At 59.9% G+C, this 25762-nt stretch overlaps 1 protein-coding gene across 1 annotated transcript; it reads right to left on the reverse strand.

Annotated features, from left to right (window-relative positions):
* Window positions 1–9993: 9993 nt before the first annotated feature.
* On the reverse strand, window positions 9994–22547 carry CILP2 (cartilage intermediate layer protein 2). Its single transcript, XM_086862974.1, has 8 exons — window positions 22397–22547; window positions 20983–21072; window positions 19923–20195; window positions 18520–18696; window positions 17407–17565; window positions 14868–14973; window positions 14621–14778; window positions 9994–12987 (listed from the first exon to the last, which is right to left on the reverse strand). Exons 1-8 carry the CDS (start codon window positions 22527–22529, stop codon window positions 10610–10612), a joined length of 3474 nt encoding a protein of 1157 aa, XP_086719100.1. The 5' UTR covers window positions 22530–22547; the 3' UTR covers window positions 9994–10609.
* Between the last annotated feature and the right edge of the window lie 3215 nt (window positions 22548–25762).

Consider the following 25762-nt stretch of genomic DNA (forward strand, 5'->3'; position numbering starts at 1 on the left):
TGTCCCCGTCCCCGTCCCTGTCCCTGTCCCTGTCCCTGTCCCTGTCCTTGTCCCTGCCCTGTCCCTGTCCCCTCCCTCCCCGTGGTGGCCGGAAGGGAATGGTCACTCTGGGATGTCCCCACGGAGTTGGGGACCCTGGGACAAGGCTGGGCAGGGGACAGGGCACCCTGTGGTCACTGTCACCCCCCGAGCCGGGTGGGGACAGTCCGGGGTCACCCTGAGGTCACTGTCACCCCCGGGCCGGGTGGGGACAGTCCCTGGTCACCCTGAGGTCACTGTCACCCCCCGAGCCGGGTGGGGACAGTCCGGGGTCACCCTGAGGTCACCCCCCGGGCCGGGTGGGGACAGTCCGGGGTCACCCCACAGAGGGGACAGGGGACCCGGGGGGCTCTGGGTCACAGGAGGAGGGGCTTGGGGACAGCAGGGGACACCGCGAGCCTGTCCCCTGTGGAACGCTGGAGCCGCAGCTGGGCCCTGCTGGGGGATTTGGGGTCTGGGGGGTTTGGGGTTTTGGGGGATTTGGGGTCTGGGGGATTTGGGGTTTGGGGGGTTTGGGGTTCTGGGAAATTTGGGGTTTTGGGGATTTTGGGGTTTTGGGGGATTTGGGGTTTGGGGATTTGGGGGTTTTGAGGGATTTGGGGATTTGGGGTTTGTAGGATTTGCGGTTTGGGGGATTTGGGGTTTGGGGGGATTTGGGGTCTGGGGGATTTGGGGTTTGGGGGATTTGGGGTTTTGGGGGATTTGGGGTTTGGGGGATTTGGGGGATTTGGGGTTCTGGGAAATTTGGGGTTTTGGGGGATTTGGGGTTTGGGGGGATTTGGGGTTTGTAGGATTTGGGGTTTTGGGGGGATTTGGGGTTTTGGGGGTTTTGGGTGATTTGGGGGTTTTGGGGGGATTTGGGGGGTTTTGGGGGGATTTGGGATTTGGGGAGATTTGGGGTTTGGGGGGATTTGGGGTTTGGGGGATTTGGGGGTTTTGGGGATTTGGGGGATTTGGGGTTTCTAGGATTTGGGGTTTTGGGGGATTTGGGGTTTTGGGGGGATTTGGGATTTGGGGGATTGGGGGATTTGGGGGATTTCGGTGTTTGGGGGTTTGGGGGATTTGGGGGATTTGGGGGTTTTGGGGGGATTTGGGGTTTGTAGGATTTGGGGTTTGGGGGGATTTGGGATTTGGGGGATTTGGGATTTGGGGGATTTGGGTGTTTGGGGGATTTGGGGGATTTGGGGTTTGGGGGGATTTGGGATTTGGGGAATTTGGGGTTTGTAGGATTTGGGGTTTTGGGGGTTTGGGGGTTTTAGGGATTTGGGGATTTGGGGGATTGGGGGATTTGGGGGATTTGGGGGATTTGGGGTTTTGGGGGATTTGGGAATTTGGGGATTTGGGGGATTTGGGGTTTTGGGGTTTTGGGGGGATTTGGGGGTTTGGGGGTTTTGGGGATTTGGGGGATTTGGGGGTTTGGGGGGTTTTGGGGGGATTTGAGTTATGGGGGATTAGAGGGATTTGGGGTTTTTCTCCCCAAAAAACCGACCCCAAACCCGGCCCGGGGGGAACCTCGGGCTCTTCACTTTCCTCCCTGCCCATCCCAAAAATAACCGCTCCACTTTTAGGATTTTTTTATTTTCCTCCTCCTTCATTTGACAAAACAAAAATTACGAGAAAAAAAAACACACAAAAAAAAGATCAAAAAGAGAGAAAAAAACCCCAAATATTTACCAAAACTTCCAGATTTTTTTCTTTTTAATAATTCTGTTTTTTAAGGGATTTTTTTTTTATTCCTTTTATATTTTTTTTAAATCCTTTTGGGGCGGATTTTTGCCATCTGGAGAATGAAAAAAGGTTCTGGCAGGGTCGGTGAAGTGTCAGCGAAAAGGATTTAAAAATGTTGTTATTATTATTTATGGGCTGTGGTCCCAGAGGGGGAAAAGAAGCCAAAAAAAAAAAAGGTTTAAAAATAGATGGAAAAAGTAAAAAAAAACCAACAAAAAAAAATCCTCGGGATGTTTTTTCCAGAAGTTTTGGGATGTGAAAGATGAAAAATAAAAATATTTTAAAAAATAATGAAATGTTTTGGAGAGAAAAAAAATAACCGGGAATGTGTTGGGAAAGAGAGGAATTCTGGATCGGGAAAAGAAAATAAAAATATATAAAATACATAAAATTAAATATATAAAATATATAAATTAAATATATAAAATATATAAAATATAGAGAATTAAATATATGAAATATATAAAATATATAAAAGCAAATATATAAACTATAAAATATATATTTATATTTATATTTATATTTATATTTATATTTATATTTATATTTATATTTATATTTATATCTATATCTATATCTATATTTATATTTATATCTATATCTATATCTATATCTAGATATATTTATATATAAATTTATATATATTATATTTATATAAAATATATAAAATTTATATATAAAAGTTATAAAATATATAAAATATATAAAAAATATAAAATATAAAAGACAAAGAAAATAAAAATATATAAAAATATATAAAAATATATAAAATAAAATATGTAAAATATAAAGAAAGTAAAAATCCGTGATCTCGCAGCCCCCTCGAGCTGTTCCCAGAAAATTCCCGGTTTTCCTAAGGGAAAGATTTTCCCTCCCCCCGGGGCCAGGCCGGATTTTTGGGATCGGGGTCCCAAAAAATTCCCGGTTCTTGGAGATCTTTTTCCCAAGGGAAAGGATTTGGGGAGGAAGGCTCGGATTTTTGGGATCCCGGCTGGAATTCCACAGCTGGATCCCGGCTGGAATTCCACAGCTGGATCCCGGCTGGAATTCCGATCTGGATCCTGGCTGGAATTCTGATCTGGATCCCGGCTGGAATTCTGATCTGGATCCCGGCTGGAATTCCACAGCTGGATCCCGGCTGGAATTCCACAGCTGGATCCCGGCTGGAATTCCACAGCTGGATCCCGACTGGAATTCTGATCTGGATCCCGGCTGGAATTCTGATCTGGATCCTGGCTGGAATTCCACAGCTGGATCCCGGCTGGAATTCTGATCTGGATCCCGGCTGGAATTCCACAGCTGGATCCTGGCTGGAATTCCACAGCTGGATCCCGGCTGGAATTCCGATCTGGATCCCGGCTGGAATTCTGATCTGGATCCCGGCTGGAATTCCACAGCTGGATCCTGGCTGGAATTCTGATCTGGATCCCGGCTGGAATTCCACAGCTGGATCCTGGCTGGAATTCCACAGCTGGATCCCGGCTGGAATTTCCCACTCCTGGGAAAGCCCCCGGGGGCCGGGAATGCTCCAGGGATGCTCCAGCTCGGGATTCCCGGGAATGTTTTGGATACCTGGGAATGCTCCGGTTTGGGGCCTCCCCAGATTCCAGCTCGGGATTCCCGGGAATTCCCTGATTTGGGATCCCCTGGGATTCTCTGGATTCCCGGGAATTCTCCGTTTTGGGGTCTCCAGGGATGCTCAGGATTCCTGGGAATGCTCGAGTTTGGGTCCCTGGGAATGCTTTGGGATCCCGGGAATGTTCCAGCTCGGCATTCCCGGGAATTCTCCCCTTTGGGATTCCTGGGAATGTTCCAGCTGAGGATTCCCGGGAATTCTCCGCTCTGGAATCCCGGGAATGTTCCGGCTCAGGATTCCCGGGAATTCTCCCCTCTGGAATTCCCAGGAATGTTCCAGCTCAGGATTCCCGGGAATTCTCCCCTTTGGAATTCCCGGGAATGTTCCAGCTGAGGATTCCCGGGAATTCTCTGCTCTGGGATTCCCGGAATGTTCCGGCTCAGGATTCCCAGGAATTCTCCCCTCTGGAATCCCGGGAATGTTCCAGCTCAGGATACCCGGGAATTCTCCCCTCTGGAATCCCGGGAATGTTCCAGCTCAGGATTCCCAGGAATTCTCCCCTCTGGAATCCCGGGAATTCCGCGATTTGGGGGGAGTCACCCTGAATCCCTCGGGATCAATTTTGGAGGCTGCAAAGGGGATCCCAAAAATCCCAAATTTCCCTTCCCCTCCCCCCCTTCCCTCCCACCCTTTTTTTTTTTCCCCTCGTGGTTTTTTTTTTTTGCTCCTTTTGGGTTTTTTCCTGGTTTTTTCTCTATTTCGGGCCTTTCCAGCTGCTTCCTTTTATCCCTTTCTCTCCCACCCTGTCATTACATTTTCCAGCCTTTCAAAGGAATTTAAAAATAAAAAAAAAAAAAACCCAACAAAAGCTCCTTCCCAAGGTCCTTCCCAGCTCCAAATTCCCGGGGGGAAGGGCTGGAATATCCCCAAAAAAATCCCTAAAAAAATTCCCAAATTCTCCCCTTTCCCTGCGGGATTTTTTTGGATGTTGTGGGAGGGGGAATATCCAAAAAAAACTCCAAAAAAAAAAAAAAATTAAAATAAAATCCCGAGGTGCTGGCGCATCCTTTCCCCATCTTTTTTTTGTGGTTTATTTTATTTTTGGGATCCGGCCATCCCAAATTACCGGGCTCCCGTTCCCTTCCCTGCTCTGCTATTCCCGCTTGGAATGGGGCCTGGAATGGGGGGGGAAAAAGAAGCAGCTGAGTTTTTCTCATCCCGTTTTTTCCTCTCTCATTCTTTTTTTTTTTCTCCCGGGATATTCCCAACCCTGCTTCTGCCTCCAGGACCCTCCAGGCTTGGAATTCATCCCAAAAATCCACGGCCGGGAGATTTTAGGGGATCCTCGCTCCGTCCCCATCCCAAATTCCCATTTTTTTTAGCATTCCCGGGGCTAAAAATGAGGGGGAAATGGAGGATTTTGGACCCCAAACCCTCAAAAATCCTCCCTGGATCCCCCATCCCACAGATCGGAGATCCCTGGGATTGGGAGTCACCTCTTCCTGACCCTCTTTTATTTTTTTTCCCCATTTTCCCACTTTTCCCCCCATTTTCCCACTTTTTTCCCCATTTTCTCCCTTTTTCCCCCATTTTCCCACTTTTTTCTCCCATTTTTCCCATTTTTTTCTCACATTCCCCCCTTTTTTTCTCCCACTTTTTCCTTTTTTAATCCCATTTTTCCCTTTTTTTCTCCCATTTTCGTCCTTTTTTCTCCCATTTTTTCCTTTTTTCTCCCATTTTCCCCTTTTTCCTCCCATTTTCCCCTTTTTTCTCCCATTTTCCCCTTTTTCCTCCCATTTTCCCCCTTTTTTCTCCCATTTTCCCCCTTTTTTCTCCCATTTTTCCTATTTTTTCTCCCATTTCCCCCTTTTTTCCCATTTTTCCCTTTTTTCTCCCATTTTCCCACTTTTTTCTCCCATTTTTCCCATTTTTTTCTCCCATTCCCCCCTTTTTTTCTCCCATTTTCCCACTTTTTTCTCCCATTTTCCCACTTTTTTCTCCCATTTTTCCCATTTTTTTCTCCCATTCCCCCCTTTTTTTCTCCCATTTTTCCCTTTTTTCTCCCATTTTCCCCCTTTTTTCTCCCATTTTTCCCATTTTTTTTCCCATTTTCCCCCATTTTCCTCCCATTTTCCCCCTTTTTTCTCCCATTTTTCCCATTTTTTCTCCCATTTCCCCCTTTTTTCCCATTTTTCCCGTTTTTTTCTCCCGTTTTTCCCCTTTTTTCTCCCATTTTTCCCATTTTTTCTCCCATTTTCCCCTTTTTTCCCATTTTTCCCATTTTTTTCTCCAATTTTTCCCCTTTTTCTCCAATTTTTCCCTTTTTTCTCCCATTTTTCCCATTTTTTCTCCCATTTTTCCCATTTTTTCTCCCATTTTTCCCAATTTTTTTGCCTTTTCCCCCCATTTTCCTTCCCGGCTCCAGGAATCCCGGTCAGAGCCGCTTCCTCCTGCCCCGAACCGAGCGCCCGCCGGAATTCCCGCATGGAATTCCCGCATGGAATTCCCGCATGGAATTCCCGCATTCCCGCATGGAATTCCCACATTCCCACATGAAATTCCCACATTCCCACATGGAATTCCCACATTCCCGCATGGAATTCCCACATTCCCGCATGGAATTCCCGCATTCCCACATGAAATTCCCACATTCCCACATGGAATTCCCACATTCCCGCATTCCCACTGGATCCCGGATCCCAGCATTCCCACTGGATCCCGGATCCCAGCATTCCCACTGGATCCCGGATCCCAGCATTCCCACTGGATCCCGTCCACTGGAATTCCCACATGGAATTCCCGCATTCCCACATGGAATTCCCACATTCCCGCATGGAGTTCCCACATTCCCACATGGAATTCCCGCATTCCCGGATCCCGGCATTCCTGCATTCCCACTGGATCCCTCATTCCCACAGGATCCCAGCATTCTCACATTCCCACAGGATCCCAGATCCCAGCATTCCCACTGGATCCCTCATTCCCACAGGATCCCGGCATTCCCACAGGATCCCAGCATTCCCACATTCCCACTGGATCCCACATTCCCACAGGATCCCGGATCCCAGCATTCCCACAGGATCCCTCATTCCCACAGGATCCCTCATTCCCACAGGATCCCAGATCCCGGCATTCCCACAGGATCCCGCCATTCCCTCATTCCCACAGGATCCCAGATCCCGGCATTCCCTCATTCCCACAGGATCCCGGATCCCAGCATTCCCACAGGATCCCAGCATTCCCTCATTCCCACAGGATCCTGGATCCCGGCATTCCCTCATTCCCACTGGATCCCTCATTCCCACAGGATCCCGGATCCCAGCATTCCCACAGGATCCCAGCATTCCCTCATTCCCACGGGATCCCAGCATTCCCACAGGATCCCGCATTCCCACAGGATCCCAGTATTCCCACGGGATCCCGACATTCCCACAGGATCCCGGATCCCAGCATTCCCTCATTCCCACAGGATCCCAGCATTCCCTCATTCCCACGGGATCCCTCATTCCCACAGGATCCCAGATACCGGCATTCCCTCATTCCCACGGGATCCCTCATTCCCACAGGATCCCAGATCCCAGCATTCCCACAGGATCCCAGCATTCCCACATTCCCACAGGATCCCTCATTCCCACAGGATCCTGGATCCCGGCATTCCCTCATTCCCACTGGACCCCTCATTCCCACAGGATCCCGCATTCCCACTGGATCCCTCATTCCCACAGGATCCCAGATCCCGGCATTCCCTCATTCCCACTGGACCCCTCATTCCCACAGGATCCCGCATTCCCACGGGATCCCTCATTCCCACTGGATCCCTCATTCCCACGGGATCCCAGCATTCCCACTGGATCCCGGATCCCGGATCCCGGCCACTGGATCCCGGGAGCATCCCGAGGGTTTCCCCGGGGAGGGGACGTGGAGCTCGCTGGGGACAATTCCTGCCCCCCGGGGAAAATCGGGATCCGGGGAAAATCGGGATCTGGGGGGAAACGGGATCCGGGGAAAAGCCAGGATAAGGAGAATCCAGGATAAGGAGAGATCGAGTGAAAAACAGGGAGAATCCAGGGGAAAATAACACCCAGGAGAGGGGGAATCCAGGGGAAAATAACACCCAGGAGAGAGAGAATCCAGGGAAAAATAACACCTAGAACAGGGGGAATCCAGGGAAAAATAACACCCAGGAGAGGGGAATCCAGGGAAAAATAACACCCGGGAGAGGGGAATCCAGGGAAAAATAACACCCGGGAGAGGGGGAATCCAGGGAAAAATAACACCCAGAACAGGGGGAATCCAGGGAAAAATAACACCCGGGAGAGGGGGAATCCAGGGAAAAATAACACCCAGAACAGGGGGAATCCAGGGAAAAATAACACCCGGGAGAGGGGGAATCCAGGGAAAAATAACACCCAGAACACGGGAATCCAGGATAAGGAGAAATCAGGGAAAAAAACAGGGAGAATCCAGGGAAAAACACCATCCAGGACAGGGAAAAATAACACCCAGGGCCGAGAAAAACAACACTCGGGAGAGGGAGAATCCAGGATAAGGAGAAATCCGGAAAAAACAACACCCCAGGACAGGGAGAATCCAGGGAAAAGCAACACCCAGGGACAGGGAAAACAACACCCAGGGATGGGGACAATCCAGGGAAAAACAACACCCAGGGATGGGGAAAACAACACCCAGGGACAGGGAGAATCCAAGGAAAAAATAATGCCCAGGGCAGGGAAAAACAACACCCAGGGACGGGAAGAATCCAGGGAAAAACAACACCCAGGGATGGGGAGAATCCAGGGATAAACAACATCCAGGGACAGGGAAAAACAACACCCAGGGATGGGGAAAAACAACACCCAGGGATGGGGAAAACAACACTCAGGGACAGGGAGAATCCAGGGATAAACAACACCCAGGGATGGGGAAAACAACACTCAGGGACAGGGAAAAACAACACCCAGGGATGGGGAAAACAACACCCAGGGATGGGGAAAACAACACTCAGGGACAGGGAAAACAACACTCAGGGATGGGGAAAAACAACACTCAGGGATGGGGAAAAACAACACCCAGGGACAGGAAAAACAACACTCAGGGATGGGGAAAACAACACCCAGGGATGGGGAAAAACAACACCCAGGGACAGGAAAAACAACACTCAGGGACAGGGAGAATCCAGGGATAAACAACACCCAGGGATGGGGAAAACAACACTCAGGGACAGGAAAAACAACACCCAGGGACAGGGAGAATCCAGGGAGAAACAACACCCAGGGATGGGGAAAACAACACTCAGGGACAGGGAGAATCCAGGGAAAAAATAACGCCCAGGGCAGGGAAAAACAACACTCAGGGATGGGGAGAATCCAGGGATAAACAACACCCAGGGACGGGGAAAACAACACCCAGGGATGGGGAAAACAACACTCAGGGACAGGGAGAATCCAGGGAAAAACAACACCCAGGGACAGGGAAAACAACACCCAGGGATGGGGAAAACAACACTCAGGGACAGGGAGAATCCAGGGAAAAACAACACCCAGGGACAGGGAAAAACAACACCCAGGGATGGGGAAAAACAACACTCAGGGACAGGGAGAATCCAAGGAAAAAATAACGCCCAGGGACAGGAAGAATCCAGGGAAAAACAACACCCAGGGGCAGGGAAAAACAACACCCAGGGACAGGGAAAAACAACACTCGGGAGCGGGAGAATCCTGGCCAGGGATCAGCCAGGCAGAGGCAGATTTCGGGAAGGAGGGGTTGGAATGACACCTCCCCATGGAATTTCGGCATTCCAGGTGTCTCCTCCCTGTCTCCCGCCGTGGGATCGCGTCCCGGCGGGACCCGGCCGGGCTTTGGCGGCGGTTTTGGTCCTCCCCCGCACCCCCCGCACCCTCTTTGATCCCGCATCCAGCGCGAAATGAAAAAAAATGATGGAAAAAATGGCTGGAAAAATGCGGATCCGGGGCCAGGGCGGCTTGGAGAAGGGAAATGTTGTCCCGGGTTTGGCCCCAAAAGCGCCGCCGGTTCCATTACGGCATCCGGGACTGCGGGGGGAGGCGGCGGGGGCGGGAGGGGACACCCGAAAAATGAAAAATCGGATTTGGGGACACCCAAAAAATGAAAAATCGGATTTGGGGACACACAAAAAATGAAAAATCGGATCTGGGGACGCCCAGAAAATGAAACCTCGGTTCTGGGGACACCCAAAAAATGAAACCTCGGATCTGGGGACGCCCAAAAAATGAAACCTCGGATTTGGGGACGCCCAAAAAATGAAACCTCGGATTTGGGGACGCCCAAAAAATGAAACCTCGGATTTGGGGACACCCAGGTGGCGGCGGGACGGAGCCGCCCAGTCCTTTGGGGAGGTTCAGGGGTGGTTTTGGGGGTGTTCGGGGGGGGTTTGTGTGAGGTTTGATCCCGCCACGCCCTGGTCTGCCACGTCCCGCTGGCACCGGGAGCTGGCACCGGGAGCTGGCACCGGGAGCTGGCACCGGGAGCTGGCACCGGGAGCTGCCGGCCCGGCCCAAAGCAAACAGCGGAGGCCGGGATGGCGCTACCGAACGGGGACAGGCTTTGGGGACACTCGGGGGACACGCGGGGACCCCCCCCCCCATGGCGGAGAAGCCCAGCAGGCAGGCGGATGTAGGAGAATTGTATATTTTATAATAAATAAATGTACAAATCCGCCCCAAATCCCGGCCCGAGGTGGCGCGGGGGTGGCACCGTGATCCCCCCACTCACCCGGGTGAGGGTGGCACCGCAAGGAGGGAGTTTTATCCGCGTTATTTTGGGGGTTTCTCCCCCCAAAAATCCGGTTTTTTTGGGGGTTTCTCCCCCCAAAATCCGGGTTTTTTTGGGGGTTTCTGCCCCAAAAATCCGGGTCTTTTTTGGGGGGGGGGTATTTAGGGGTGAACCGAGAACCCCCAGCTCCCGGTGGGGCTCACCGGGGCTCCGCCGGTGGCACGGGACAAAGCACCGGGCAGGGACCCCCCCCTCATCCCCGCCCCTTCCCCGCTTTCCTCCCTCTCCCTCTTTTATTCCTTTTATTTCCATCCCCTCCGCGGCACCGCTGAGCACCGAGGGGAGGCGGCGACAGCACCGGGGGGGCACGGCGGGACCCCCTCCCCACATCCCCGCCGCCCCCCCCGCCGTCCCCCCAAATTCTCGGGGCGTGATAAATGAGCGCGGCCAAAAAAGCGACAGGGGGAAAAGTGGGGGGCTACAAAAGCAGAGGCGGGGAGGGGACGCGGAGGCCACTCAGGGCTGTCCCCGCTGCCGGCCCGCTCCCCGCTGGCTGCCGGGGCTCCGCCGGGTGCCCGTGGGGGCTCCGGAGGCGAAGTCCATCACCTCGGGGGCGGCTCGGCGCAGCTCGGATCTCCCCATCTCCCTGCGGATCTCCTGCAGAGCCTCGGCCGGGGAGCTCAGCAGGCGCTGGAAGAAGCTCTCCCTGCCCGGCGGCCGCTCCTGGCAGCTGAAGGTGACGGCCGTGCCCTCCGCCGCTCTCATCTCCCTGGAAAACCCATCCGAGGTGCCCGCGAAGCAGCGGCCGATGGCGATTTCCTTGGCCAGCCGCGGGTTCTGGTCCGTCACGGTGTAGATGCCGTAGTTGTGGCCCAGCGGGTCCAGCGGGGCCAGCATGGAGAAGGCCCCGGTGTGGTTGTTGTCGGCCAGCGGCGGGTGGCGGCTCAGGTAGTCCCGCAGGAGCCCGTTGATGGCCGTGCGGCGACAGCTGCCCTGCGGCACGATGGACACCAAGGTCCTGTCGGCCAGGCTCTGGTCGAAGAGCATCCCCCCGCACTTGAACTCCACGCAGGCTCCCGAGGCGTCGCCCAGCAGCGGATCCCGCACGCTCCGGCTGTCCCGCAGCCCGTAGAGCTGTCCCCGAGTGCGGGGGTGGCTGCCCCCGACGTTCCGCGACCTCACCATGTACTCCTGCGGCCCCTCCAGCCGCACCTTGATGAAGCACGCCCGGAACTCCTGCGGGTTGGGCCACCACGCCAGGTAATCGCCGGTCCAGGAGGTGACGTCGCTCTCCTTGAAGGGCACCACGTTGTACTCGTACCTGTCCACCTCCACGCGGTAGAAGCGCAGGTGGTTGGCCCCGACCGGCGCCTCCTCGCACTCCCGGAGGCTCCGGTAGGAGTAGACGGGCCCGTTCCTCTCGTCGGCGTCGTTGGGGTCGGGTTTGGCCACGTTGATCTGGAACGCCGTCTTCTTCAGCGCCGCGTCCTCGTGGTCCGAGCGCCGGTAGCCCAGCTTGCCCAGGTAGGGCTGCGCCACCCCCACGGCGTTGGGGTTCAGCTTGGGGCTGGAGGCCACGGCTTCCAGCTCCTCGCCGCCCAGCGTGGCCGTCACCAGCGCCGTGTAGGCGTCGGGGCGCCGGCCGTCGCAGAAGGCGGGCAAGCAGGCGCCGTTGGGCCCGGTGACCACGCTGTCGAAGCGGCCCCAGGCCCGCGGGTTGCTGGGGAAGCCGGGCTGGGGCTCCAGGTTGATGAGGTTGATGACCACCCCTTCCAGCTGCTCGTAGGGGTTGAACTTCTCGTTGCTGTAGGCCCTGACCTTGACGAAGCAGCGGCGATCCTCGGGCACGTCCAGGTTGAAGAGGCGCCGCTCGCGGATCTCCAGGTTGCCCACCAGGAAGGTCCTCTCCTCCCTCTTCCTCCGGCCGCCGGCCGGCCGCAGCACTCCCTCCTCCTCCCACAGGCCGCTCTCGGGGTTCAAGGACCACAACTTCATCTTCTTCAGGTGCTCCGGCATCCACACCTGCCCCGCGTCCATCCTCACCTGCACCGGCCCCGCCTGCAGCTCCGCGCCGCTGCCGCCCTCGCGGAACTCCACGGCGAACATCCCGTAGGTGCGCAGGGGGACGATTTCCCCCTCGGCGTCGGCGAAGCTCAGGTCGCTGGAGGCGGCGCTGGCCGTGCTCACATCCCGCGGGTCCACGAAGGTGACGCTGGCTTGGACCGTGCCGTTAAAAACCTCTCCGGACGGCCGCAGGAAAACCCCGGCCGGCAGCAGCAGCTCCCCGACGGGCTCCCGGCCGCCGGCCTCGCCCAGGGGGATGGAGTTGCTCCGGCCGCCGTCCAGCTCCACCGGCTCCTTCTTGCGCAGCATCTTCACCTCGTGGTACACCGCTCCTCCTCGCGGGTCGAAGGGCAGCACCTTGACGGCGTCCACCAAGCGCTGCTGGCCGTCCACGAAGCGAGCCACCAGGCGCTGCGTGTCGGGCGGCACCTCGATGGTGAAGGAGCCCTGGTAGCCGGTGAAGCCCACTTTGGTGGCCCCCAGGAAGATGTGGCCGAAGCGCAGCGGTTCCCCGGTGTCGGCCGCCGTCACCCGGCCCCGCACCAACAGCCGGGGCTGGGCGCAGGGCCCGCAGCCGCACTCGGTCACCACCTTGAGGGGCAGCAGGGAGCCGGCGCACGGCACCTGCCGCAGCTCCATCCTGCGCACCCCGCAGCACAGCCCCGAGCTCTGCCCGCAGCCCGAGGGCTCGGTGGGGCCGCCCGGGCACGGCGAGGCCGGGCAGCGCCCCACGTCGTAGAAACGGGAGCCGCCGGAGTCCTGCGGGCACTCGCGGGGCAGCTCCACCAGGCTGGGCTCCGGCTCCGGCCGGCAGCCGGGCTGGCCCTGGGCTGGGGACACGGAGGGGACGCGTTACAGGGGGCGGGGGAAGGTTCGGGGTCCCGGGGGGAATCGGGGAGAGGCGGGAGGCAGCGGGAAACGGGATCTGGGGAGAAGGGGGATCTGGGGAGAAGGGGGATCTCGGGTAAATGGGATCTCGGGTAAATGGGATCCGGGGTAAATGGGATCTGGGGTAAATGGGATCTGGGGAAAATGGGATCTGGGGTAAATGGGATCCGGGGGTAAATGGGATCTGGGGTAAATGGGATCCGGGGTAAATGGGATCTCGGGTAAATGGGATCTGGGGTAAATGGGATCTGGGGTAAATGGGATCTCGGGTAAATGGGATCTGGGGTAAATGGGATCTCGGGTAAATGGGATCTGGGGTAAATGGGATCTGGGCTAAAGGGGGATCTGGGGTAAATGGGATCTCGGGTAAATGGGATCCGGGGTAAATGGGATCTGGGGTAAATGGGATCTGGGGAAAATGGGATCTGGGGTAAATGGGATCCGGGGTAAATGGGATTTGGGCTAAAGGGGGATCTGGGGTAAATGGGATCCGGGGTAAATGGGATCTGGGGTAAATGGGATCTGGGGTAAATGGGATCCGGGGTAAATGGGATCCGGGGAAAATGGGATCTGGGGTAAATGGGATCCGGGGTAAATGGGATCCGGGGTAAATGGAATCCGGGGGTAAATGGGATCTGGGGAGAAGGGGATCTGGGGTAAATGGGATCTGGGGTAAATGGGATCTCGGGTAAATGGGATCCGGGGTAAATGGGATCTGGGGGTAAATGGGATCTGGGGTAAATGGGATCTGGGGAAAATGGGATCTCGGGTAAATGGGATCTGGGGTAAATGGGATCTGGGGTAAATGGGATCTGGGGTAAATGGGATCCGGGGAGAAGGGGGATCTGGGGTAAATGGGATCTTGGGTAAATGGGATCTGGGGTAAATGGGATCTGGGGTAAATGGGATCTGGGGTAAATGGGATCCGGGGGTAAATGGGATCTGGGGAAAATGGGATCTGGGGGTAAATGTGATCTGGGGAAAATGGGATCTGGGGTAAATGGGATCTGGGGTAAATGGGATCTCGGGTAAATGGGATCCGGGGTAAATGGGATCTGGGCTAAAGGGGGATCTGGGGTAAATGGGATCCGGGGTAAATGGGATCTGGGCTAAAGGGGGATCTGGGGTAAATGGGATCTGGGGTAAATGGGATCTGGGGAAAAGCAGGACCCAGGACAGAAAGAATCCAGGGGGAAAACAGCGCCCAGAACCAGCGGCCAGGATAAAGAGAATCCCGGGAAAAGGCAGATCCCGGGACAAGGATAATCCCGGGATAAGGAGAATCCCGGGATAAGGAGAATCCCAGTACAAGGAGATACCCAGGAAAAGGATAATCCCGGGACAAGGATAATCCCGGGACAAGGATAACCCCGGGACAAGGCAGATCCCGGGACAAGGCAGATCCCGGAACAAGGATAATCCCGGGACACGGAGGATCCCGTGACAAGGATAACCCCGGGACAAGGATAACCCCGGGACACGGAGGATCCCGGGACAAGGCGAACCCCGTGACAAGGATAACCCCGGGACAAGGATAACCCCGGGACACGGAGGATCCCCCCGCTCTCTCCTCACCCAGCACGGTGAGCTGCGCGGGCACCGAGCGGATGGCTCCGGCCTCCGAGCTGGCTTTGCACTGGTACGTGCCCGCCTGGCCCGGTGCCAGCCCCCGCAGCTCCAGGCGGCCGCTGCTGCGCTCCGCCGGCCCCTCCAGCAGCGTCCCGTTGTGGTACCTGCGGCGACAGGCGACAGGCGACAGGTGGTGACAGGCTCGGGGGACACGGCCCGGCCCGGCCCGGCCCGGCCCGGGTGTTTTTCTCACCAGGAGTAGTTGCGGGGAGGAGCGCCCGAGGCTCTGCAGCAGAAGGTGACGTCCTGCCCGGCCTCCCGCACCTGCCCCGCGGGCTGCAGCAGCATCTGCGGCTTCTCTGGGGGGGACAGGGGCGGCCAGAGCGTGGGGACCCCCGCGGGACCCTCTGCTGACCCCCAAAGCCGCCCCCGCCTCCTCCTCCTGCTCACCTGGCGGCAGGTGGGGTGCCCCAGGTGAGGAGCCCCAGGTGAGGTGTCCCAGGTGAGGTGCCCCAGGTGAGGAGCCCCAGGGGAGGAGCCCCAGGTGAGGTGTCCCAGGTGAGGTGCCCCAGGTGAGGAGCCCCAGGGGAGGAGCCCCAGGTGAGGTTCCCCAGGTGAGGTGCCCCAGGGGAGGAGCCCCAGGTGAGGTGCCCCAGGTGAGGTGCCCCAGGTGGGGTGCCCCAGGGGAGGAGCCCCAGGTGAGGTTCCCCAGGTGAGGAGCCCCAGGTGGGGTGCCCCAGGTGGGGTGCCCCGGGTGAGGTGCCCCAGGTGGGGTGCCCCAGGTGAGGAGCCCCAGGGGAGGTGCCCCAGGTGGGGTTCCCCAGGGGAGGAGCCCCAGGTGAGGTGCCCCAGGTGGGGTGCCCCAGGTGAGGTGCCCCAGGTGAGGAGCCCCAGGGGAGGTGCCCCAGGTGGGGTGCCCCAGGGGAGGTGCCCCAGGTGAGGAGCCCCAGGGGAGGTGCCCCAGGTGGGGTGTCCCAGGTGAGGAGCCCCAGGTGAGGTGCCCCAGGTGAGGAGCCCCAGGTGAGGAGCCCCAGGGGAGGTGCCCCAGGTGGGGTGCCCCAGGTGAGGAGCCCCAGGTGAGGTGCACCAGGGGAGGTGCCCCAGGGGAGGAGCCCCAGGTGAGGTGCCCCAGGTGAGGTGACCCAGGTGAGGAGCCCCAGGTGAGGTGCACCAGGGGAGGTTCCCCAGGTGAGGAGCCCCAGGTGAGGTGCACCAGGGGAGGTGCCCCAGGGGAGGAGCCCCAGGTGAGGAGCCCCAGGTGGGGTGCCCCAGGTGAGGTGCCCCAGGTGAGGTGACCCAGGTGGGGTGTCCCAGGGGAGGTGCCCCAGGTGAGGTGCCCCAGGGGAGGTTCCCCAGGTGAGGAGCCCCAGGTGAGGAGCCCCAGGGGAGGAGCCCCAGGTGGGGTGTCCCAGGTGAGGAGCCCCAGGGGAGCAGCCCCAGGTGAGGAGCCCCAGGTGGGGTCCCCCAGGGGAGGTGCCCCAGGGGAGGTGCCCCAGGTGAGGTGCCCCAGGTGAGGTGCCCCAGGTGAGGAGTCCCAGGTGGGGTGCCCCAGGTGAGGAGCCCCAGGCGGGGTGCCCCAGGTGGGGTCCCCCAGGGGAGGTGCCCCAGAGGAGGTGCCCCAGGTGAGGAGCCCCAGGGGAGGTGCCCCAGGGGAGGTGCCCCAGGTGGGGTGCCCAAGGTGAGGTGCCCCAGGTGGGGTCCCCCAGGTGAGGTGTCCCAGGGAGGTGCCCCAGGTGAGGTGCTCCAGGTGAGGTGCCCCAGGGGAGGAGCCCCAGGTGAGGTGCCCCAGGTGAGGCCGGGGGTCGTGGGGAGGGGAGCAGGTGAGAGACCCCTGGGGCTCAGGGGGGAGAGGGGAGAGCCCTAGGGGGGTGACGGGGACACGGGTATGGGTGGGGGTACCTGGGGGGTGCCTGGGGGGTACCTTGGGGTATCTGGGGGGGCATCTGGGGTACCTGAGGGGACACTGGAAGTACCTGGGGGTACCGGGGGGTATCTGGGGGGTACCTGGGGGGGCATCTGGGGTACCTGAGGGTATCTGGGTGTACCTGGGGGTATCGGGGGGTACCTGGGGGTACCTAGGGTTACCTGGGGGTCACCTGGGCGTCACCTGGGGGTCACCTGGGGTCACCTGGGGTTACCTGGGCACAGTGAGTGGGGACATTTCTGTGTCTCGGTGGCACTGAGGGGACACTGGTGTCACCTGGGGGTCACCTGGGGGGTCACCTGGGGTCACCTGGGGTTACCTGGGGGTCACCTGGGGTCACCTGGGGTCACCTGGGGTTACCTGGGCACGGTGAGCGGGGACATTTCTGTGTCTCGGTGGCACTGAGGGGACACGGGGGGTACCTGGGGTCACCTGGGGTCACCTGGGGTCACCTGGGGGTCACCTGTGGTCACCTGGGGTCACCTGGGGTTACCTGGGATCACCTGGGGGTCACCTGGGGTCACCTGGGGTCACCTGGGGTTACCTGGGCAGGGTGAGCGGGGACATTTCTGTGTCTCGGTGGCACTGAGGGGACACTGGGGTCACCTGGGGGTTACCTGGGGGTCACCTGGGGTCACCTGGGGTTACCTGGGGGTCACCTGGGGGGTCACCTGGGGTTACCTGGGGTTACCTGGGGGTCACCTGGGGTTACCTGGGGTTACCTGGGGGTCACCTGGGGTTACCTGGGGGTCACCTGGGGGGTCACCTGGGGTCACCTGGGGTCACCTGGGCACGGTGAGCGGGGACATTTCTGTGTCTCGGTGGCACTGAGGGGACACGGGGGGTACCTGGGGTCACCTGGGGTTACCTGGGCACGGTGAGCGGGGACATTTCTGTGTCTCGGTGGCATTGCCCGGGCACGGGGGGCTCTGGGCGGTTTTGCAGCTCCGGCGCCGCTCGCGGGTCCCGGCGCTGCCGCAGCTGCGGGAACACGGACCCCACGGACCCCACTCCGACCAGAGGGGCTCTGGGGGGACAGTCCTGCTGGGAACCGCGTCCCCAGGGCCACCACGGGGCCACCACGGGGCCACCACACCCTGGGGACACCACACGGACCCCACGGACCCCACTCCGACCAGAGGGGCTCTGGGGGGACAGTCCCGCTGGGAACCGCGTCCCCAGGGCCACCACGGGGCCACCACACCCTGGGGACACCACAGGGACCCCACGGACCCCACTCCGACCAGAGGGGCTCTGGGGGGACAGTCCCGCTGGGAACCGCGTCCCCAGGGCCACCACGGGGCCACCACGGGGCCACCACGGGGCCACCACACCCTGGGGACACCACACCCTGGGGACTCCTCGCGGCCACCCTGGGGCCATCACAGGGGACACCACAGGGACACCCTGGGGCCACCCTGTGTCCCCTCCCCAGCAGCTCCCAGGGCACAGGTGAGCACAGGTGAGCACAGGTGGGGACAGGTGGGGACAGGTGAGCACAGATGGGGACAGGTGAGCACAGGTGAACAGAGAATGGTCCCAGGTGAGCCCAGGTGAGCCCAGGTGAGCCCAGCTGGTCCCAGGTGAGCCCAGGTGAGCCCAGGTGAGCCCAGCTGGTCCCAGGTGAGCCCAGGTGAGCCCAGGTGAGCACAGCTGGTCCCAGCTGGTCCCAGGTGAGCCCAGCTGGTCCCAGGTGAGCCCAGGTGAGCCCAGGTGAGCCCAGCTGGTCCCAGGTGAGCCCAGGTGAGCCCAGGTGAACCCAGGTGAGCCCAGCTGGTCCCAGGTGAGCCCAGCTGGTCCCAGCTGGTCCCAGGTGAGCCCAGGTGAACCCAGGTGAGCCCAGGTGAGCCCAGCTGGTCCCAGGTGAGCCCAGGTGAGCTCAGGTGAGCCCAGCTGGTCCCAGGTGAGCCCAGGTGAGCCCAGGTGAGCTCAGGTGAGCCCAGGTGAGCCCAGGTGAGCCCAGGTGAGCTGCCGCTCCTACCTGTGCAGGGCCCGGCGCTGCAGGCCCGGCGCTCGGTGGCCTTGCCGCGGCAGCGCAGCTCTCGGGGCGCGGCGCGGGCGCTGCGGCAGCGCCGGGAGCGGCTCTGGGTGCCCCGGGTGCCGCAGGTGCTGCGCGAGCAGGGGCTCCAGCCCGACCAGTGCGACCAGTAAACGTCACCTGCTGGGACAGGGGCGTCACTGGGAACCGGCACACAGGGGGTTAACGGCACACACACACACACAGGTACGGGGGGACACGGGGGGGACACGGGGGGGACACGGGGGGGACACGGGGGGGACAGGTGTGACACAGACAACCCCCCCACCCATTCCAGGTGTGACACAGATGTGACACAGGTGTGCCACAGCGGCAGCAGGTGTGACACAGGTGTGCCAGGTGTGACACAGACCACACCCACCCTCACCAGGTGTGACACAGGTGTGACACAGGTGTGACACATGTGTGACACAGGTGTCCCAGGTGTGACACAGGTACACCAGGTGTATCCCAGGTGTGCCACAGGTACACCAGGTGTGTCCCAGGTGTATCCCAGGTGTGCCACAGGTACACCAGGTGTGTCCCAGGTGTGCCACAGGTACACCAGGTGTGTCCCAGGTGTATCCCAGGTGTGCCACAGGTACACCAGGTGTGTTCCAGGTGTGCAACAGGTACACCAGGTGTGTCCCAGGTGTGTCCCAGGTGTGCCACAAGTACACCAGGTGTGTCCCAGGTGTGCCACAGGTACACCAGGTGTGTCCCAGGTGTGCCACAGGTACACCAGGTGTGTCCCAGGTGTGCCACAGCTGCAGCAGGTGTGCCACAGGTGTGTCCCAGGTGTGACACAGGTACACCAGGTGTGACACAGGTGTGTCCCAGGTGTGACACAGGTACACCAGGTGTGTCCCAGGTGTGTCCCAGGTGTGACACAGGTACACCAGGTGTGTCCCAGGTGTGTCCCAGGTGTGCCACAGGTACACCAGGTGTGACACAGGTGTGACACAGGTACACCAGGTGTATCCCAGGTGTGCCACAGGTACACCAGGTGTGTCCAGGTGTGCCACAGGTACACCAGGTGTGTCCCAGGTGTGTCCCAGGTGTGTCCCAGGTGTGCCACAGGTACACCAGGTGTGTCCCAGGTGTGTCCCAGGTGTGTCCCAGGTGTGCCACAGCTGCAGCAGGTGTGTCCCAGGTGTGTCCCAGGTGTGTCCCAGGTGTGCCACAGGTACACCAGGTGTGTCCCAGGTGTGTCCCAGGTGTGTCCCAGGTGTGCCACAGGTACACCAGGTGTGTCCCAGGTGTGTCCCAGGTGTGTCCAGGTGTGACACAGGTACACCAGGTGTGTCCCAGGTGTGCCACAGGTGTGCCACAGGTACACCAGGTGTGTCCCAGGTGCCGAGGCTCACCCAGCGGGCACAGGAAGCGCACGTGGTAGTTGGCGCAGGCCTTGCCCGGGGGCTGCTCGCGGTGCAGGCAGCGGAAGCCGTGCTTGGGGCTGGCGTGGACCACCTGGCCCAGGGCCTCGGGCAGGTGCCACTCGGTGGAGCGCGCCTGGATGGCCACCGGCCGCGGGCACACGCGGTCACCGTAGTAGAAGCGGATGGCGGCCAGGCTCTCGTGGTCACCGTCCCCACCGGGGTGGTCGATGTTGAACCACGACGTCCACTCGGCGCCTTTACCTGGGAGGGACCCGGGAGGGACCCGGGGGTGACCCGGGGGTGACCCGGGAGGGACCCGGGAGGGACCCGGGGGTGACCCGGGAGGGACCCGGGAGGGACCCGGGGGTGACCCGGGGGTGACCCGGGAGGGACCCGGGAGGGACCCGGGGGTGACCCGGGAGGGACCCGGGGGTGACCCGGGAGGGACCCGGGAGGGACCCGGGAGGGACCCGGGGGTGACCCGGGAGGGACCCGGGAGTGACCCTCAGGTGGGGACAGGAGCTGGGACTGACCCGGGAAGGGGGACAGGAACTGGGCGTGACCCGGGAGTGACCCACGGGTGGGGACAGGGGTGGGGACAGGAGCCAGGAGTGACCCAGGAGTGACCCGGGAAGGGGGACAGGAACTGAGCGTGACCCGGGCGTGACCCACAGGTGGGGACAGGAGTGGGGACAGGAGCCGGGAGTGACCCACAGGTGGCCCCGGGGATGTGGGGGTGGAGGGTCAGCAGTGGTGGGAGGGACATGGGGGGTGTGGGGACACGGGGAGGGGACAGGGGTGACCCCAGGGGACATGGAATGGTCTCAGGGGACACGGGGAGGGGACAGGGGTGACCCCAGGGGACATGGAATGGTCTCAGGGGACACGGGGAGGGATCGGGGTGACCCCAGGGGACACGGCCCACCCTGCGGACACACGGACAGGGGACACAGGTGACAGCAGGGGACGTGGCAGGGTGGTGGCACAGGGCGGTGGCTGTCCCCAGGGCCACCCGAGTGCCACCGCGGTGTCCCCGGGGTGGCCGTACCTGCCGTGTCCAGGTCCAGCTCCTCCAGGTCGGGCTCTCCCTTCCAGCCTTTCCCGGCCTTGCCCGGCTCGGACTCGTTCTCCAGCGGCTCTGGGGGACACGGAGGTGGCGCTGCCACATCCCCACCCCTCCCGGGGGACGGGATTTACCGTGTCCCCAAGGCCGGGCTGGCGGTGTCACCACCCGGGGGGTGGCCGAGGCTGGAGCCCACCCCGTGTCCATGGAAAATTCCCGGCCATCCCAAGGACACTGAGGCCACCAACAGGGTGTCACCGAGCCCCAGAGCGGGAGGTGACGGAGTTCGGGGTGTGGAGGCACAGCCGGGCTGTCCCCACCGCTGTCCCCGTGTCCCTGCGGGCTCCGGGCCCGGCTCCTCCCGTGGGCAATTCCACAGCGGGTGGATGTGGCGAGAAGGTCCCTGGGGACACCTCTGTCACCCACGGCCACCCCACGGCCACCACCCCTCCTCCAGCAGCCACGCCGTGCTGGGGGTCCCACCCTGCCACCCCCTGTCCCCTCCCCAGGGGACAGCGGCGCCCGTGGCCCCCGCGGGGGGCTGGGATTTGTCCCCGGAGCGGGGACATTCCCGGCTGGGTGGCACCGGGACACTGCCCTCGGGTCCCCCTGGGGCTTCTGGGGGGCCAGGGGTGGCGGGGACACGGTCACCGTGTCACTGTCCCTGTCCCTGTCCCATCCCTGTCCCTGTCCCTGTCCCATCCCTGTCCCTGTCCCTGTTCCTGTCCCTGTCCCTGTCCCTGTCCCTGTCCCTGTCCCTGTCCCTGTCCCTGTCCCTGTCACTGTCCCATCCCTGTCTCTCCAGCTCCATGATTCCGGACAAAATTCCCCCAATCCCATCCCCACCTCCCCCTCGGCAGGTGCCAGCGGTCCCACCCTGTGCCACCACCCCGTGCCACCTCCCGGTGTCACCTCCCGGTGTCACCTCCCTGTGCCACAACCCGGTGCCACAACCCGGTGCCACCACCCCGTGTCACCACCCCCACCCCTCCCCGTGTCACCTCCCCGTGTCACCTCCCTGTGCCACCTCCCCGTGTCACCACCTCCATCCCTCCCCAACATCCCAGGACCCCCCAAAATCCTTCTGTCACCCAAAAATCCCCCCAAACCCCCCTCACCTGCGGCCCTGGCAGCTCCCAGCTGTGCCAGATGTGCCAGAAGCAGTGCCAGCTGTGCCAGCTGTGCCACGGCCACCACCCCGCGCCACCACCCCCACATCCCAGGACCCCCCAAAACCCTTCTGTCACCCCAAAATCCCCCCAAACCCCGCTCACCTGCGGCCCTGGCAGCTCCCAGCTGTGCCAGATGTGCCAGCTGTGCCACCCGCGCCACCACCCCCACATCCCAGGACACCCCAAAATCCTTCTGTCACCCCAAAATCCCCCCAAACCCCCCTCACCTGCGGCCCTGGCAGCTCCCAGCTGTGCCAGATGTGCCAGCAGCAGCGCCAGCTGTGCCAGCCGTGCCACCCGCGCCACCCGCGCCACCCGTGCCAGCTGTGCCAGCTGTGCCAGCCGTGCCAGCCGTGCCATGGCCGCTCCCCCAGCGCCGACTGCGGCCGCTCCCGGCGCTCTCCCGGTTTTTATAGGGAGCCGCTTCCCGAGGTTTTTCCAGCCGCTCCTGGAGCCGAGTCCGGGAGCCGAGCCCGGCCCGAGGCTGCCCCGGGAGCTCCGGGCGCGTTTTGTTTTTGTCTGAGCTGCTAAAATTGGATGAGCTCGGGAATGCGGCGGGGAGGGAGGGAGGGAGGGAGCGGGGGAAAAAAAATATAATAAAAATAATAAAAATATGGGAAAAAGGGAAAAGGAGCCGGTGCCGCGCGGGAGGTGGTGGCGGTGGCTTTTTGGGGACACGGAGGTGGCCAAGAGGAAACGGAGAGGGGGGTGGGAGGTGATGGAGTGGGGGGAGGGTGGGGATGTCCCGAATTTTCTCCCAAATCCAACTCCTTCAAATCCTTCCTTTCCCAAATCCTTCCTTTCCCCAAATCCTTCCTTTCCCCAAATCCTTCCCCCAAATCCTTCCCCCAAATCCTTCCTTTCCCCAAATCCTTCCCCAAATCCTTCCCCAAATCCTTCCTTTCCCAAATCCTTCCTTTCCCAAATCCTTCCCCAAATCCTTCCCCCAAATCCTTCCTTTTCCCCCAAATCCTTCCTTTCCCAAATCCTTCCTTCCCCCAAATCCTTCCTTTTCCCCCAAATCCTTCCTTTCCCAAATCCTTCCTTCCCCCAAATCCTTCCTTCCCCCAAATCCTTCCTTCCCCCAAATCCTTCCTTTTCCCCCAAATCCTTCCTTTCCCCAAATCCTTCCTTCCTCCAAATCCTTCCCCAAATCCTTCCTTCCCCAAATCCTTCCTTTTCCCCCAAATCCTCCTTTCCCAAATCCTTCCTTCCCCCAAATCCTTCCTTTTCCCCCAAATCCTTCCTTTCCCCAAATCCTTCCCCCAAATCCTTCCTTTCCCAAATCCTTCCTTTCCCAAATCCTTCCCCAAATCCTTTCCCAAATCCTTCCTTCCCCCAAATCCTTCCTTCCTCCAAATCCTTCCCCCAAATCCTTCCTTTTCCCCCAAATCCTCCTTTCCCAAATCCTCCTTTCCCAAATCCTTCCTTCCCCCAAATCCTTCCTTTTCCCCCAAATCCTTCCTTCCCCAAATCCTTCCTTTCCCCAAATCCTTTCCCCCAAATCCTTCCTTTTCCCCCAAATCCTCCTTTCCCAAATCCTTCCTTCCCCCAAATCCTTTCCCCAAATCCTCCTTTCCCAAATCCTTCCTTCCCCCAAATCCTTCCTTCCCCCAAATCCTTTCCCCCAAATCCTTCCTTTTCCCCCAAATCCTCCTTTCCCAAATCCTTCCTTCCCCCAAATCCTTCCCCAAATCCTTCCTTCCCCAAATCCTTCCCCCAAATCCTTCCTTTTCCCCAAATCCTTCCTTTCCCCAAATCCTTCCTTTCCCAAATCCTTCCTTCCCCGAAATCCTTCTCCAAATCCCCCTGTTTTGGACCCAAATCTGTCGCTGGGATCTGGGAATTCACCCTCTGGAATGGGCGCTGGGAGGGGTCGGATTGAACTGGGATGGACTGGGAGGAACTGGGAGCCCCCCAGGTCCCCCAAATTCCCGCAAATCCCGCCACATTCCTTATTTATCCATCGCTGAAATTTGGGAATTGGCTTTCCAGAAGGGGCACTGGGAGGAACTGGGAGGAACTGGGAGGAACTGGGAGGCACTGGGGTGAACTGGGATGCACTGGGAAGGGCTGCAGGAGGTTCGGGACGCACTGGGATGAACCAGGAAGGTTCGGGACGCACTGGGATGAACTGGGAAGCACTGGGATGCACTGGGATGAACTGGGACGCACTGGGATGCACTGGGATGAACTGGGATGAACTGGGATGAACTGGGATGCACTGGGATGAACTGGGACGCACTGGGACGCACTGGGATGAACTGGGATGCACTGGGAAGGGCTGCAGGAGGTTCGGGACGCACTGGGATGAACTGGGATGAACTGGGATGAACTGGGAAGGGCTGCAGGAGGCACTGGGATGAACTGGGAAGGGCACTGGGACGCACTGGGATGAACTGGGATGAACTGGGACGGTTCGGGATGCACCTGCAGCCGCGGCCGCAGGAATTCCCGGTGCATTCCCGGCGCATTCCCGGTTCATTCCCGGCACATTCCCGGTGCATTCCCGGTGCATTCCCGGTGCATTCCCGGTTCATTCCCGGTTCATTCCCGGTTCATTCCCGGTGCATTCCCGGTGCATTCCCGGTGCATTCCCGGTTCATTCCCGGTTCATTCCCGGTGCATTCCCGGTTCATTCCCGGTGCATTCCCGGTGCATTCCCAGCGCATTCCCGGTGCATTCCCAGCGCATTCCCGGTGCATTCCCGGCACATTCCCGGCATTCCCGGTGCATTCCCGGTGCATTCCCGGTGAGTTCCTGGTGCATTCCCGGCACATTCCCGGCATTCCCGGTGCATTCCCGGTGAGTTCCCGGTGCATTCCCGGTGCATTCCCGGTGAGTTCCCGGTGCATTCCCGGCGCATTCCCGGTGAGTTCCCGGTGCATTCCCGGTGCATTCCCGGTGCATTCCCGGTGAGTTCCCGGTGAGTTCCCGGTGCATTCCCGGTGCATTCCCAGCGCATTCCCGGTGCATTCCCGGCATTCCCGGTGCATTCCCGGTGCATTCCCGGCATTCCCGGTGCATTCCCGGTGCATTCCCGGTGCATTCCCGGTGCATTCCCGGCATTCCCGGTGCATTCCCGGCATTCCCGGTGAGTTCCCGGTGCATTCCCGGCACATTCCCGGTGCATTCCCGCCCCTCCCGAGCCCCCCGGCCGGAGCAGCTCCCGGGGCTGGGCCGGGGGTCCCCGCTGGGCTCCCGGGGGGTCCCCGATCCCTTCCCGGGGTCTTGGGGGGTCGCAGGGGGTGGCGGGGGAGGTGACACCGCTCTGTCCCCAGCAGGGGGGTGGCGACACCTCGGGGGGGTCCCCAAACCTTGGGTTGAGTCTCAGGACAAGCCCCCGACGCCACCGAGGTCCCCAAACTGTCCCTGCTGAGGGGACAGCAACGCCACATTGGGGTGACAGGGCCACCAAAGCGTTATTGGGGTGACAGGGCCACCAAAGCTTTATTGGGGGTCACAGGGCCACCAAAGCGTTATTGGGGTGACAGGGCCACCAAAGCGTTATTGGGGTGACAGGGCCACCAAAGCGTTATTGGGGGTCACAGGGCCACCAAAGCGTTATTGGGGTGACAGGGCCACCAAAGCGT

This window comes from Cyanistes caeruleus, chromosome 25 (genome assembly GCF_971803275.1).
Source record: "Cyanistes caeruleus chromosome 25, bCyaCae1.hap1.1, whole genome shotgun sequence".
Lineage (NCBI taxonomy): Eukaryota > Metazoa > Chordata > Aves > Passeriformes > Paridae > Cyanistes > Cyanistes caeruleus.